The sequence below is a fragment of the Haemaphysalis longicornis genome, unplaced genomic scaffold, assembly GCF_048455015.1.
Source record: "Haemaphysalis longicornis isolate Haplotype H1 unplaced genomic scaffold, Haemaphysalis longicornis Haplotype H1 scaffold_9, whole genome shotgun sequence".
Lineage (NCBI taxonomy): Eukaryota > Metazoa > Arthropoda > Arachnida > Ixodida > Ixodidae > Haemaphysalis > Haemaphysalis longicornis.
Genome location: NW_027526460.1, coordinates 42,353,882 through 42,369,277, shown reverse-complemented (window position 1 = coordinate 42,369,277; position 15,396 = coordinate 42,353,882). Strand labels below are relative to the sequence as shown.

Below are 15,396 nucleotides of genomic sequence, written 5' to 3'. Positions count from 1 at the left end.
GGAAAAGTAATTTTATATTCTTCGTGAAGATTAGCCACACAAGAGTGCCTGTTTTAACAGAATTAAGTGAAATCCAAAGTGACGCGACAACAACAAAAAAACTCCCAGCTCCCCTCGCGGGAACCCCTGTGTAGATGCGACGCATAGGGGGTTCACGTTGCAGCGTTGGACAGCGGAGGAACGGCGCTGGAACAATGAAGCGGAGCGGCGCAGGCACCGCGTTTTATAGCGCGTATAACGGTGAGGGCACGCGCCGGCGCCAGTGCGTCTGCCGCGGCTATGACGCAACACAATCCAACACAATCCACTTTAAGCCAATCCAATCCAATCCAATCCAATCCAATCCAATCCAATCCAAGCCAAGCCAAGCCAAGCCAAGCCAAGCCAAGCCAATCCAACCCAACCCAATCCAAGCCAATCCAATCGAATCCAATCCAATGCCCCTCGCGAGAGAGTGTTCGCTATCGGAGAGGAGAGGGGGTGAGCGGCGGAGAGAGAAGCTGGCGCGGCGAGGAGAATGGGGGAGGGGCGAACGCCGACGACGATGACGCCGACGCCGGATGCACGGACAAGGCGGGTGAATGAGATGCCTGGCATCTAAAAATTGGGCCATCGCCACTAACGTGAAACCTGAGAAGGGGCGAAGCATGCAGTGTATAAGTGTATTCTTGGCGCCCTGGAGTTTTTTCCAGCGGAGATGAAACCGTTGGGGGGTAGAGGTATACAGCTTTGCTGTAAAAGTCTCTTGTCTTTGAAGCAAGAAGCTCTTAGCGCGAGGCGTAAATGAGTGCCGCGGTGTTTTAGTACGCGTTACAAAGCGCTCCAGCGCGAGGCGTAAACGATTGTCCCGGTGTTTTTTTAGCACGGGTTACGTTCTAGCGCGAGGCGTAAACGAGTTTCCCGGTGTTTTAGTACCATGACTACATGAGACGACGATTACGACGACGACAGGAGATGCGAACAGCCCCAGCCCCTAAGAGGCTTCGCCCCCAAAAAAGCAGCAAAAATACAACGAAGACACGAGGCGAAGAATGTACAACCCACGCAGGGTTCGTGTCTTCGTTGTATTCTCGCTGTTTTTTTTTTTTTTTTCAAGACGTTAGAATGCACGAACTTGCCCAGCAAGCTACACTGTGGCATTCAATATTCGGTGTCTTCGGGCTTCTTCTGATTTGCGCTTAATCGCGCCTGGTTCGTGGCCCAGGCTTCACGGAAGTCATTACAAATAAACAATGCCCGAACAAATCTTACCTTCACATTAAATGCCGCTACCAGAAATACAAAGTGGAGCCTGGCACAAAAAAGCAAGGCAATTGTCCTACGGGTATAGGAAGCATTGTTTTAAACGATCTGCATACGAATATGCAGATAGCAATTTTCAGGAGCCTTGCTTTATACATAGTTACTCATAAGAATAGAATAAATTACGAGCATAGTGTTTACACGTATTTCTTGTTGCAACAATTCTCTCATAATAGTGAATGAAAGCTGGTGAACAGCGTATAATAGACCCACTCGATAACCGCCATGACATGAGCCGTAGTTATGCCAAATGCTTTCAGGGTCAAGAGCATGCAGCTGCTAATTCAAACTTTCTGACGCGTCCCAGTAACGTTGACAGCGCATTATTTCACTCAGCATTTTTGTCTGCCCGATCGTGTTAATGTAAGCTTTGAAAACCAACTCCTACCATACAATTCCTGATAAGGTTGCTGCCATTGTACTGTTTGTGATAAGCTATCAAAATGTGTTGTTTAAGTTGAACTAGTGCCTCGGGTTGCAGCTGACAATACGTCAAGGGATTATGACTGTTATAATCTTTCAGAGAACGACGGCGCAGGTGCTGCATTAGGTGAGGCCTACTTGCTTCTTTCTTTTATTGCTATTTGATGAAAACCACGTTGCTACCCCTACATTAATAATGCAGTCATGAGCTAGTCGATAATTGACAGAAAGATGATGGGGAGAAAATGAAGAAAAAAAATGGCCGCGTATCTGCTCTTTTCGTTGCAAATGTCGACAATAGACGATAGTCGACTGGCGGCCCTGCCAAGTAAATGCCTCCCTTCTCTTTCCCGATGACCTCTCATGCTCATCCTCTGGCGTCTCGTTCCTCCCAAGATAACACGCTAGAGGTTTGCTCACGTCAATTTAAATTTACGGGATTTTACTGCTACAAGTCGGGTGCCTCTATGCCAGCGCTGCCGTACGGAGGAGACGCGCGTGAATCGAGGCACCCTACTACAGCGTTTATAGAACCACGTTACCTTACTCCATGAGCATTCTTTGCAGAACCTGGAACCTATCTAGCGGAACCTTTCGTTACTGTTGCCGTTCAATTTCTTAAATTCCGCCGGGAGATAGAAGCGCATACAACCGTAGGCGATGGTTTTCTGCAGTTGCTATCGCAAAAAACCAGAATCAATAATCTTTTTAATAAAGAAACATTGCAAACATCACTTATGTATTGATTTTCTGCCTTAAGTTTGCGTAATGTCTTGCTCTTGTTCAACAACGTTAAAAAGTATGAACACTGACTCCAGACTTAGACGTTTAGATTTGGCTGTGAGTATATAAGACTATTGGGCAGCTCCTGTTTCGCTTTGGCCGGCTGGCTGAATCGAGTCACAGACAGACATCCATACAAACGGACCGAAATTTCTATGTTTAAGTAGCCCAAGAAAGACTATCGTCTTTAATATGAGCCGACCATGTGACCTACTCGGAGCACCCTCCCTCCATCTCCTCCCTTTCTCTCTGTCTCGCTCTCCAGATCTACATATGTAGCCCGTTTTCATGACACTCCAGTGGTACTCCAGCCTGACGTAAACCTCTGGCCACAGTTATGTGCAGATGCGTTATACACGCGGACGTGGAGGCAGCTCTCCTTAAGGAATATTTGTCTGCCATGTTCTGTCCTTACTTGTTTAATTGCGCACTTCTCTACAGACGCGGTGACTCAAAAGCTCAACACTTCAAGTAGACGAACGGTGTTTTTTTGGTTAAAGGTCGCTTCAGTTTCCTCGAGCGTCAAAATGGAGCAGAAAAAAAAACAGGGTACAGAAATTCCGAGGATTGTCTACCAACGCGTTTTACTGCGCCACCTCTTTCATTTTGCGCTTTTTTTCATAAACCAATAGTCTCAGCTGACGCATTTACAAATAATAAATTTGATAACTCCGCCAGGCAGGCACTTCTGTGCAGGTACAGAGCGATACAGGATTGGTGTTCTTTATATTTCTTTCCTTTGTTTGGGTTTTTTTCCCTCATTTTGTAGCTGAGATGTAAAAAGACATATTTGTAACTTAGTTCGTTTTTAATATTTTTAGCTTTTTAACAATTTTGATTTTTAAAATTTCCTTCGACCATTTTTCTACATTTACGCTATTATAACGATTACATGTGGTAACTTCGCCAATTGTGTAATTTTGCGCGGAGGGCGTTACACCGTTGGTGTTGGGGGGTACTCGGCAAAGAATGCTTACGCGTTAAGAAATGCGCGTTCGTTGAAAGGTTGGTGTCACTGATTTGAATGGGCCACAGGTTCGTCAGGTGTTCCGCGTGCTCGTGAACTTCGTAGCTGTTGTGCACCAGATCGCATGCAGCGGGCTCCGAGTTCTTGCTAATTCCAGACAACTAAATCCGGAAAGTGAGATTTTTACTGGTATTTCCGCTGATTAAATCGCTTCTGCGTTGCAAAAATTTATTCGGTTTTAGCGGGTTTGGTCCTGAACATACCAAGAACCCTCACCCAAGGCACCGCGTGAGAAGCACATGAAGCAAGCTTTAGCTACACGAGAACGCGAACAACGAAGCAAACATCGATCAGGCAATGTCGGGTACATTCCGAGCGAATTATTAACGAGCATGCTGATGAGGAAATTCATATAATCCTTTCAATAAAAATAAAATATAACTTCGTTTTTTTTTTTTTTTCAAGCTAGAAAATTTGCCATAAGCTTGTTATAACCAGCAAGGCACCGCCAGCATGTTGTGGGCAAATAAAAGAGGCGGTATTGTGGATGTCTGTTGTTCATTTATAGTAGTTTATTTGAATCTTCGCAGCAATGGGGTGAATACTGACTGGTTGGCCAGCGACTCACACTTGCACGCATGCGCTGCGGGAAGAACAGGCTCGAGACACCCGTGTAACGGCAACATGCATCTTCACAAAGACAGGGCACGAACACATACACGGAATAGAACACGGGAACACTCAAGCTGTGCAAAGTTGGCCTAGTTTTTACGTCCTCTGGTTCAGGTCGCTTGGCGCAGTGGATTCTCCAGCATTCGTCACTTCCTTGCCTCTTCCCAGCTTCCCAATGTTCGTAAGCCGTGCCCCCGAGACGAACTTGATTGGTGACGGTAAAATGTGTTACCTCCGAAACCGTCCACGCCGAGGAAAAGAAATGACACCGGCATTAAGTAACCACCATAAAATCTGCCGCATTCCAACTCATGCTGCGATAAATTCTCTCTCGCATAGCCTGCAACCAAGTTCCCGTGTCGTAATAACCTTCCCTCGGTATGTACCTCCACACTGTCGTGGCAGCGATGACGGAGTGTTTCAACGGCACCGGGCAATGGCTTTGCTGACGGTCGTCGGGACAGTGCAAGACTTGGAATTCGGTTCGTAGCGAGCTGTATACCACGAATGCGCTCTGTGTGACCAAAAGTCGACGCTGTAATACAGACTACTACAGACTGCACGCTGTCGTCATTAGTGCGACGTAAGGCAAGTGTAAGTCCACATGCTCCTCCAACGCACGGCACTTGACACAACACGGCGCAAAGACTTCTCACAACTATACAGACAAGACATCTCGTTACACCCATCATACTTTTTAGGAGACGACCCCATGTGTATAATCAAGCGCGCCTTTGAGTTTCTCACTAATGTCAAATTTTTACATCTCACTTCTTATCATGCGTCATGACAACCTGGCCCTTTATATGTCATTTTCAATGACTTTTGTTTGATTTTACGTTTACTTTCATTGAAATATTTTTAGTAGTCATATCACTCAAACGAACAACTATCCTTTGGCGCTGTTTTCCCTCAGTCGGCATCGCTCAAACATCATCATCATCATTATCAGGGAAGTGTAAGTCGATGCTACAGGCACGACCGGGACCGAGAGTGAGGGGAAGGTGGGAACGGATCAGCGTGGCTGGATCTTGAGTAATCGCGCTTTCCAGCGAGCGTCGCGGACGTCAGCTCTTGTTTGTACCGTTTTTCTGACACATACGGCGATCGGCAGGATGTCGTCTGTTCTCGAGTGTTCCCACTCGTCCGTTTTTCGACGCACCTATGCTCGGAGTACGGGAAAGGACCCGCGCGGTGTGTATTCGCTCCGCAAGCTGCTACTGCTGCTGCTGCTGATGCCATTCCAGCGGCTGCTCCGTGAGGCCAGCGTCACATGCACGTTGCCGCCACACAGGATGCACCGTCGCTGCCGAAGCGGGCGATTTTTTTTTTTTCTTTATGCGACGCCCGGCCCCTCCCACCGTAATTGCCCTTGGCTGTACGTACGCGCCCGTGTACAGGTAGAAAGACAACGAAAGGGGGGGAGGGCGAAGGGAGGCCAGGACCGTCTCCTGCATTCACCGACCGTATGGTCCCGTGCGCCGACGATGGTTCGAATTTTAATGAAGTCCCCGTCTCCGCCTGGTCAGGCGGCAACGGTCAATTTGTGCTGCAACCGTCCCGGTGCCTGCAGGCGCGTCAATACACAAGGAAAGCAGGGGTGGAAAAAGTGCTGCAGGGACGGAAGGAGAGGAGGCTGTATTCAGATAAGTCTCTCCCCCTCTCTCGTGGCAGATGTTATTCATTGAGGCGCTGATGGGCTACAACAGGAGGCTTGTGGAAGTTCCTCCTTTAGCGGCCGTCTTGAGCCTCGAGGCATTCGCACGGTGTCGGGCGGGAAAGGAAGCGGTTCGGATGCTTGCAGCGGTCGTGCGCCTTCCACGCCGTCGCTTCAGGTCCTCTTCCTGTAGGCCTCTCTGGCGCCTTCGCCGCTAATGACCCGATGCGGCCGGTACGCAAGACAAAGGAGTCTTCCGTAAAGCGAAGGAATGATAGATACGGCGCCAGGCAGTTCTTTTTCTGGGTGGCCACTGCGCGCTGGCCGCCATCACCTGCCGCTGAGTAGCGAAGTATCGTCGACGCTAAGCGATTGACAATGTGTCGCTAATTGGCCAGCGTGATGGACGTTCGATGTTCTCGTACTTGATACCTTTCGAGGTTTCATTATTGACAGCGCTATCCGTAGTAACACCGTTGCTTAACATCGCAGGTGTTCCAAGTTGTTCACAGCTGTCGTAATCTATCCCGCAGCACTCGCTCGATTTTATTGCCGATGAAATGCGAAAAATTCAAACACCCCTCTGTATAACGACGACGATGGTTGGAACACGGAGCTTTTCTTGCGTGTGATTCAAATCGTAAAGTGCAAAGTCAAAATAATAATGAATGTAGTGGAGGGATCGCTGACGATAGTACTTATTCGTTAAGACGAATAAAGACACATATTAAAAAGATTACCTTTATTGTGTCGAGTAGTTGTCATCAGTTACACGTTCGCACTTTCATCAACGACTTTACTCCTTCATAGTATCGCCTCGGGATCGCTGTGGTCGATGGTTAGAAGGAAGGAAGGAAGGAAGGATGTAGAAGGAAGGCAGGAAAGTTAACCTGGCTAGAGCGTAGTTTGCTATTCTGCACGTGGGAAACGAAAAATAGGCGAATTGAGAAAAGAAAGAATGAAGAAAACTTGGAGCCGACAGGAATGCCCAGCGCTGAAGCACTAAACGTTCAAGTTCAGTAATTGCCACTGGAGGCTTTCAGTCTAAAGTCTGTTGTTTAAATTCGTCGCCCGTAGAAAGCGCAAGAGTTCCTTAGTCGCCTTCTGAGCGGATGACAGAGAAGGCCAGTGACACGGAATCTTCTCCTCCGAGAATGGCCGCCGAGAGTCAAGGTTCCTCAGTGCTGACGACTGCTTCTTTCTTCCAGGTGAGTAGCGTGGGCACTCGCATAAAACGTATAGTTTCTGCCATTGTGACGCGACACAACTTGTTTACAAACGTCAGATCTACGCAGGAACGGCTCTGGGTCGTTGGTTTTGGTAGCGTCTGCATCTTGAGCGTCTACTTCTCTTGCATGAAGCTATGGATCCGCTTTCGCGCCGGCCGCAATCAGTGAAACCAAGGAAGCTCTGCTTTAAAATCGCACTCCACGTCGACCGTGTCGGAACAGTGGAATCAGACAGACGTCGGCTTCATAACTCGGGGGACCCAGGTTCGCTTCCGACAACGGGAAACGTGTTTTCTTGGGCGCTTGGGTAAAGTTGGCTTTCCTGTAGTACATTTTGCCGTACGCCGGACGTTATCAGTGGGGCATAGAGAGCTTGGCGTTAAAATAATCAGCCGCACCCACAGAAGCTTTACCGTATCGAAAATTTAAGCTTTCTTACATTCCTAATGTTCAAATAATTTAACTAACGCTGTCGCGTTTACGTACGTGTTTTCCTGGAACTTGGATATAGTTCCCAATCGCAACGTGAAGAAATTTTGTCTGATTATGCTGGCCGTAGAAATAATTTATGCTACCCGCTGACGCAGCATGAGACGAGCGAGTCTGTCACCTATACGTGACGCACGGGTGGGCGAATTTTTACGCAACACCTTTTGGTGCTCCGCATCGCGCGCGGAGTCGTTTGCACAGCACGTGCATTTTGCCAAACTTTACACACACTTTCGCGACGACAGCGGCAACGGCGTCGTCCTCGAGCGCTCGTTTCACGGGCGCCGCGGCCGAAGATGAAGCCTGGCACCACGAGGCCAGTGGCGCGTTCGTCGCGCACGGCTGCTAATGTTGCTAATTAAGTAAATTTCGTACCGGCGCGCAGAGGCAGTCCCCTTAATCTCCCGCCGTTCTTCAAATTCCCCCGCGGCGTGGTTCCCCCAGGCGAGCCCGCACGCTACCCTGATTGTCATCTGCAGCTTCATTGTTGTTGTTTCTTTTTCTTTTTTTTCTTGCTACTCTTTTTGTTGCTGTTTACCTCTGAAGTGCGTCTGTGCGTGCAGCGTGCTAGCTTCACCGCTGATGTTATCTTCCACGGGCGCGAAGAATGCGTCTTTAAATGTTTCGCTTCTCAGAAGTCTACGCATGCGTGAGCTGCCGCCATTCCCGCGCTTTCTTTTTATTGTAACGCTGCTTCTTGTTTTATTATTATTTCAGATAATAGATGTTTATGTTTCCGGGATTGGGTCTCCGCGTCCACATACAGCTTCCCACATCTAAAGCTGGTCACCATATTTCATTTTTTTTTCGCCTTCAGAGGACGAGCGAGACCGCACTAGAAGTATCAAGAACATACACGTTCAGTCACTATGGTTGGCTCCTTGCCAGCATTTTAGGGCTGACCAATTCAGTCTGCGAGATATGCATATGTTTTCTTCTTTTTTTGTGTGGGAGAACGACGTAAATGCATATGTTGGTTCAAAATGAATAAGGAACTCTGGGAACAGCTTGTTATACGGCAGTGTTTGCGTAACCAGTTCTCATGCATGTATTCAAACGCATCGTGCCGTATTATCAGTAATGCGTCATGATAATGATGATAATGATGATAACGATGATGAGAATGGTGGTGGTGGTGGTAGGAGGCAGCACGAGGGACTTGGTTTTAACGTGCTTTGCTGTCAACATAGGCGAAGAGGGGAGGCCGGACGGCGGGTGAGAAAACTGGCTAGGAATGCACGACTGATCACGAAGACGTCCAACCGGAAATGAAGGCAGGGGGTCATGTGCTGGGGTGCATTGGCTGATGCCGCTGGTGCCTCTGCTTCACAGCGGTGCCCGCTGTATGATCAGGCCCCAGGACCATCCCACAGTCAATAAATACGCCAACGGTGACGCCGACTGTAGAAGCTGACAAAAGTGAGCACCGGTATCATTTTTTTGTCGCTGCTTATATTCACAATCAAATGATAATCGTTTGATCATCATTTGATAGCACGATTGTAACAGTTCAATCGGCAAACAATCATGACGATCAACTCCTCCTCCCTAACTCCATTACTTCTCTCCTGTTGAGGGCTTGGTCCTGCAGCGGGTATAGGCAGGATGATTATGACCATGATGATTAAGTGACGACGACAGCGACGATGATAATAATGATGTGAATGGTGGTGGTGGTGGTGGTGGTGGTGGTGGTAGGTTGTAGCAGGTTGTAGCAATGAAGAACCGCCCTCCTTCCTTCTAGAAGGCCAATGCCCTGTTTTCGTCTCTTCCCCAACGTGAGGAAAGCGACACTTCCATTTTTTGTTCTGTTCCCGACGATGGCGAGGATTGTGAAAGATCTCGCCAGAAGCATCCCAAATCCGCTGTACAACGATGTTTATACACAATTGGGGAAGAAACAGTTGCTTTAAGCCAGGTGATCGGTGACTGGGATAGCTCAATATTTTTCAGTTGGTCACTTAACCGATTTGAAAGAATTGCCTCGTTCTTTCGATCTTTGCATAACCAGCGACAGAAATGGTTCTAACATTTTTTCCTCATACGTATAAACCTTGTTTTCAACTCGTGATTTATGCATTTGCATATGTATCTCCACCTGCTGATCCCATTGCTCTTGTTTTCTTGCTCTCAGCGGCTACTTTCGTGCCCATAGCAGCATCAGCAGCAGCATCAGCAGCAGCAGCAGCAGCGGCGGACACAGCCACGGCGGCGGCGACGGGGTCGGGCGAGAGCCGTGTAGAATCCGGCGCCGGCCGATTGCATCGACGTCATGTTCGTCGCCTCGTAGCGGGATCGTTGTTCCCCGCCCGATTTCCTCCTCTCTTCTTCCGCTCACCTGTTTGTCGATTTATTAATATGCATGACCCGTCGCCGGCAGACCGGCATCGGCAGGGAGAAATCCGGAGAGGAGAAAGAGGCTCAACGAGCGCGTGAAAAAAGAAGGAAAAGCAGTATGGATTCTTTTTTATTATTATTCCAATTAGTTCGTATTTCTAGAATAGCTCACAAACTAGCGAGTGGCAGACTGGTTCTACATTTGTTTGTCACGCGAGATCGAGAAGACATTTGTATCGAGTGAGATCTTGTGACTCGCGTGTGACATTAAAGAAATGGCTGGCTTACGAGCGAACCTTCAGTTGCAATTATCTCGAGAATTTCGAAATTCAGCTGAGGAGCCATTAACGATCTATGCGGGGCAGCATATTAACCACGCAGCTTGTAAGTTTCCTTCAAGCACTAACTTATTGCACTGGTTTTCTTTCTCATTTTAAGGTCTTCGTGATATTATGAGCACTCACATTGTGAGGTTATCTGCTCTTTTGAAGGAACATACACGTCGGATTGTCTACATTGAGGCCAAACAAATGGCAATGTTCAGTTCTCCTTGGGCTTGAGAATCTTTTTTTTTCATTTCTTGTATGCCGGCAGTTTCCACACAGTTTCCACGCAGTTCCACACGGCTTTCTGGACCATCTGCTACCTGGTCGTCCTCTTCATAACTCCACTGGCGTGAACGGGAGATCGGAAAGTATGTTTCTCGGGGAATGCGGAGGTGGTCAAAAAAAGATGAAAATTAAAAACGAGGCAGTTCAAAACAGGTAACTTAAATCAAACCAGAAACTATTTAGTGTCCTAGTTTGTCGTCTGTGTAAAAATGTTAATGGTTTAGAACTTTAGTAGCCTATGGCAATTATTGTGAAATCGCGATAGTTGAATGCGTGAGCCCGGGTTAGAGCTTGGTTCCGCAACTTGCGTGGTGCATGCTGTTCCACAAATGCAACTGAATGCGTTTTCTCGTAACTCGTTGCAAAAAAAAAAAAAAAAAAAGCAACGAAAATATCACTCGTTTTCTTTTCCCGGCAAGTAATTTAGTCGGTGCCTCTTAAAGGAAAATTTAAATTCAAGAAGCGCGTCACGTACAAGTCTGCCGTACAGCGCGAGATGGCAGGTTGGGAAGCGAAGGGGAAGAGGCATAAGTTGTGGGCAAATAAAATAGTCGTGTGGCTAATCGTCCACTGAGCCATACAGTCAAAAATTTAAGGACGCGAGGTTAAATTTACGTTTGGTTGGAAGAGCTAGCAACGGTTAACAACCTGAGCCTCACTGAAGTCGCAGCTGAAGCAAAGCATGTTGAAGAAAGTGAGTGAGTGAGTGAGTGAGTGAGTTAGTGAGTGGGTGAGATAGTGAGTGAGTGAGGGGAAGTTAGATAAGGGGGGAGTGGGTGAGTGAGTACATGAGTGGGAGGGTGGTGTGTGAGTGAGTGAGTGAGTGAGTGAGTGAGTGAGTGAGTGAGTGAGTGAGTGAGTGAGTGAGTGAGTGAGTGAGTGAGTGAGTGAGTGAGTGAGTGAGTGAGTGAGTGAGTGAGTGAGTGAGTGAGTGAGTGAGTGAGTGAGTGAGTGAGTGAGTGAGTGAGTGAGTGAGTGAGTGAGTGAGTGAGTGAGTGAGTGAGTGAGTGAGTGAGTGGGTAATGTTTACCTGGCTAAGTTTATAACCGGAAACAATTTCATTGCACATGCAGATGCTTGCCGCAAGATGGCCACCTATATCAACAAGTTACAACACAACGTGGGCTCCTTAACGAACGCTCCCGGGCAACGGCGCATCGCGAAAACACTTTCTCACCCTTTGACGCTTTGTTTTGGTCCCAGTACCCACGTGCTCGGAAGAAATCGTGGCAAGGCCGCCTCCACCGTCGCTGTTCTCCGAATTATGCCACGGGGCTTCCTCCGCGGACGCAGGACCCGTAACAGATATTGGTGACGGCTTTCGTAAGTGTTGAGGAAGCGCCGCGTGCGTTGAATGCCGCCGTCAGCAGACAGCGTGGCTAGACGTCGCCTAGTATAGTATGCACCGCGCGGAGAGATCTCAGGGGTATCAGTGCTTCCTCCTTAGCATTCATCCTTATTCAAACGACCGCGGCCTCGTGTCGATAAGAGGGCAGTGCGCGCTGTGGAGGCCACTTGTGTATACAAGGGTAATGTTTGTTTGCGCATACGCTCGCACGCACAGGCAGGTAGCCAGGAAGGAGGGAGAGGGAGATGCATAGGAGGGGAGGGCGAAACGGCGACATTCCCGCAGCCCGTGGCGGTGCAATAAAACACGGCGGTCTTGGCCCGAAACGCGTGCACTCTCACTTTCATCGCACATTTGGGATTCCGGCTTCGGGGCACGTCGTATGAAAATGCCGACCGCGTCGGGGAAACGGCAGCGGCGGCGGCGGTTCCTGGTTGCCTCATCGATAGCATCTTAATTGGTGTGCGCTTGCTCGCGCTGCTGCATGCACGGGAGGGCTGCTATATTCTGAATGGTGATTGCGGTTGAGCCTTGATCTTGTAGTGGTGCCGACGCCCGCAGTGGCACCGGCGGAATAGTGTTTTCTGACCCCTATATTATGCGGCGTTCGATGAACTTGAAAGGGACGCCGGGAGAGGGGCAAAGACCGGCCGCATGTTGGGAATAACAAGCAAAGTGACGCGCAGCACTGCCGGTTGCGGTGCTGCATGCCGAGGGGTGCGCTTGATTCGCAGTGTGCGCACGGCGGAAGCTCAGCACATTAGGAGACGTGTTGTTCGAGACTGTGAAGCTTGGTGGCTGTAGTGACGGATCACCGCGTAAACGACCGGAGTACGTCCAGAGTTCGTCGGTGTGGCAGTTCCCGTAGTGCACTTGTTTGTACGCTCTACTCGATATGTGTCATATTTGGATTGTTTTTTTATGCACAAAAGGATGAAGGTAGATACCTGCCTCCGTTGGACTACCTACGAGGAGCTTCCGGATGTAGTGTTTAACGTTATCCCAACTCCTTCACGGAATTCTCCAGGGAAGGAGTTGGGACGAGCCCAGCTCCTTTCTTATAAGCTCTCAGGCTACGAATAAAGTTTATCACAACACTAAATGTACCATGTACAGTCACCGCCTTGATGAATTTCTATAGTGTCGACTTGCGAACGGGCTGCAACTCGACTCCTAAAAAAGATTGTTTGATTCACAGCGTCTCTTCATAACTCTTCATTACTTTCATAACTATCTGTATAGCTTTGTTTCGGTGGTGGCAACTAATTCAGTGGGCGGGAAACCTGTAGCGGCGACATGCTCTGCCACTCAAGCCCTACGTGGCTTTGGCAGGCCTGACTTCATGTTTTGTTTCAATAACGAAATAAACAATCTCACCATCATCATCATCAAGTGTTCACACATCACACACTGGGGAATGACCGTGTGTTAAGAAAGGCAATCGGGATAGTTTCTTACCAACCAGGAAGTAGTTAACTGCTGTAAATAATGACTGCAAAGCTCAAAATAAAAGTAGTCGCTGCATCGCTCTTTAACTTTATCGCGCAGCACGAGTGCCTGGAAAGATGACGTTACCTTTCGCTCTCTCTCTCTCTCTCTCTCTCTCTATATATATATATATATATATATATATATATATATATATATATATATCCACTTTAACCTGTCACTCCCCGTCTACTTCCCCTCCCCTGCTCAGGGTTGTATGCAGGTGAGCTCAAAATTCAAAATATCCCCAGTGCATTTCCTTTCCTTTTCCTCTCCCGCAAACCACAACCAGGATGTGAAAGAATATCATTTATTTCTTTTTGAAGGATAAGAGGGAGGGGAAAGGAGAGTGGGTGGTGGCATGAAAAGAACTTTTTACATGCTCACGAGTTGAAATTTTTTTAAAAATCCAGGAGATAGAGAAGGCCAGATAAGAAGTGTAATCTCTCGTAAAAATGGTTTACGCCATTTTATAACTACGAAAAATATTTAGCCTTTCTCGTGATGCTGCCTTCAACTTGATCGTCCCCATCCTCCTTGGTTCTTTAATCTGGTGCAGATCTGGACGGAAGTTCGCACAGGGGTGACACATCGCAATCTATGCGCGTCCCAAAATAAGATTAAGAAGACACCGAGCACCACAGGAAGGGGCCGGCAGAAACGAGAGCCGCCGCACCCACCGATGAACGGCAGCTAGATCCGTGGGACGCTTACACGCTCTCCTTCACCTGTTGTGCGATCTCGCTCCTCCTTCTGTTTCTTCTTCTCAAAGAAAGAGCGGAGCTTTCGCTTTGGCCAGCGACCATCTTGTCGGATTCCACCCCGGAGAAAATCTTCGCAGGCTCCGAGGCGTCCCACCCGAAACAACAAGGATAAGAGGGGCCGCAACGTCTCGAATGCGATAACTGATGATGCTCCTTCACCCTGTTTCTTTCAACCCCAAACAGCGGCCCGCGCAGCCGTCCCTTTGGTTTCTCTACCCAAGTGTGCGTAGACACCACACGCCACCTAAGCTGCGAGGCCTGACCGGTGCGTTCCAGTGCAAGTGCGACCCCTGGTTGGACTTAAAAATTTTCTATATAAACGGCATGAGAAAGACGTCAGCGTACGTCGACGACGACGAGGCAGAGTAGAAACACTGAGGTGAGGAGGCTGCTGCGATGCATCGTGATTCCGTTGGGGCTGGTGTACGAGGGTCTACGTGCGGGGCCCGGCTAAACGGGACCACGCCGTGACGGAGCACGTCTGCGGGAGCAGCGCCGCCGCCGCCGATATCGGCGCGTTTTGTGCTTCTGGCGACTCCGGGGCCCGTCGACGAAGAAGGAAGTGGCGGCGGCGGCGGCGGCCACGAAGCTGTTGGATGCTCGCCCCCGTCGGTAAACACCAAACTGGAACGGCCGGGGCCGGGGAAAAGAAAATAAGCGAGATCGCCGCAACAACAAGATCGCTTACGAAGGAGAAGTAGTGAAAAAAAGAAGAGAGAGCAGAGGTTTCACGCTGGTGCGCGGAGGAGCTGCGCAAGACGAACGACAAGAAGCGAAACTGGCTTTTCGAACATGGCCGAAGCGCGCGCGGTGGTTCTCTTCGTTCGTGCGGTGTGTGTGCGTGTGACCTCAATAATGGAAAGTGGTGGTACCTTGTCTTTGATTTGTCGATTTCTTATTTTTCTTGCGGCTGGAGTTCTCCTGCCTTCGGCAGAAGGCTTAGCCTCGTTTTGGCGATCCACCGTGTGTTTCTTTGCGCGCCTTCCTGACTTTCTCGAGCTATGGCGTTTCCTCGCCCTCGCGACGAGTTATATTGCTCCGTTAAAAATTCGATAGCGCCGCACGCCGACCGACCACCGAGGTATCCACCGTGTTCTTTCTCGCTCTTCTGGGGCTTACCCGATCATGGTCAGCTTGTATACCGCTTCCCGACCGGTGGAGCGGTGGTTGATTCATTTTACCGCAGAGCGTGAAGTTGCGGGTTCGATAAACGGGTTAAAAGGCAAATCAGAGATACCGAGACCATGTCGCCTGCCTTCAACAACGTGACGTAGATGAATTCCGCGATTGAATACCATTCATTGGCTTGAATACCGCAACTTTGAA

The 15,396-nt window shown here is 48.8% G+C and overlaps 1 protein-coding gene across 1 annotated transcript in view; it reads left to right on the top strand.

Annotated features, from left to right (window-relative positions):
- The window catches only part of LOC144151855 (uncharacterized), a gene marked incomplete in the record, with an annotated part of 237,826 nt that extends 222,920 nt beyond the window's left edge, over positions 1–14,906 (top strand). Inside the window, 1 exon segment of the mRNA XM_077683015.1 lies at positions 13,866–14,906. Coding sequence (XP_077539141.1) covers positions 13,866–14,003 — 138 coding nt within the window.
- Between the last annotated feature and the right edge of the window lie 490 nt (positions 14,907–15,396).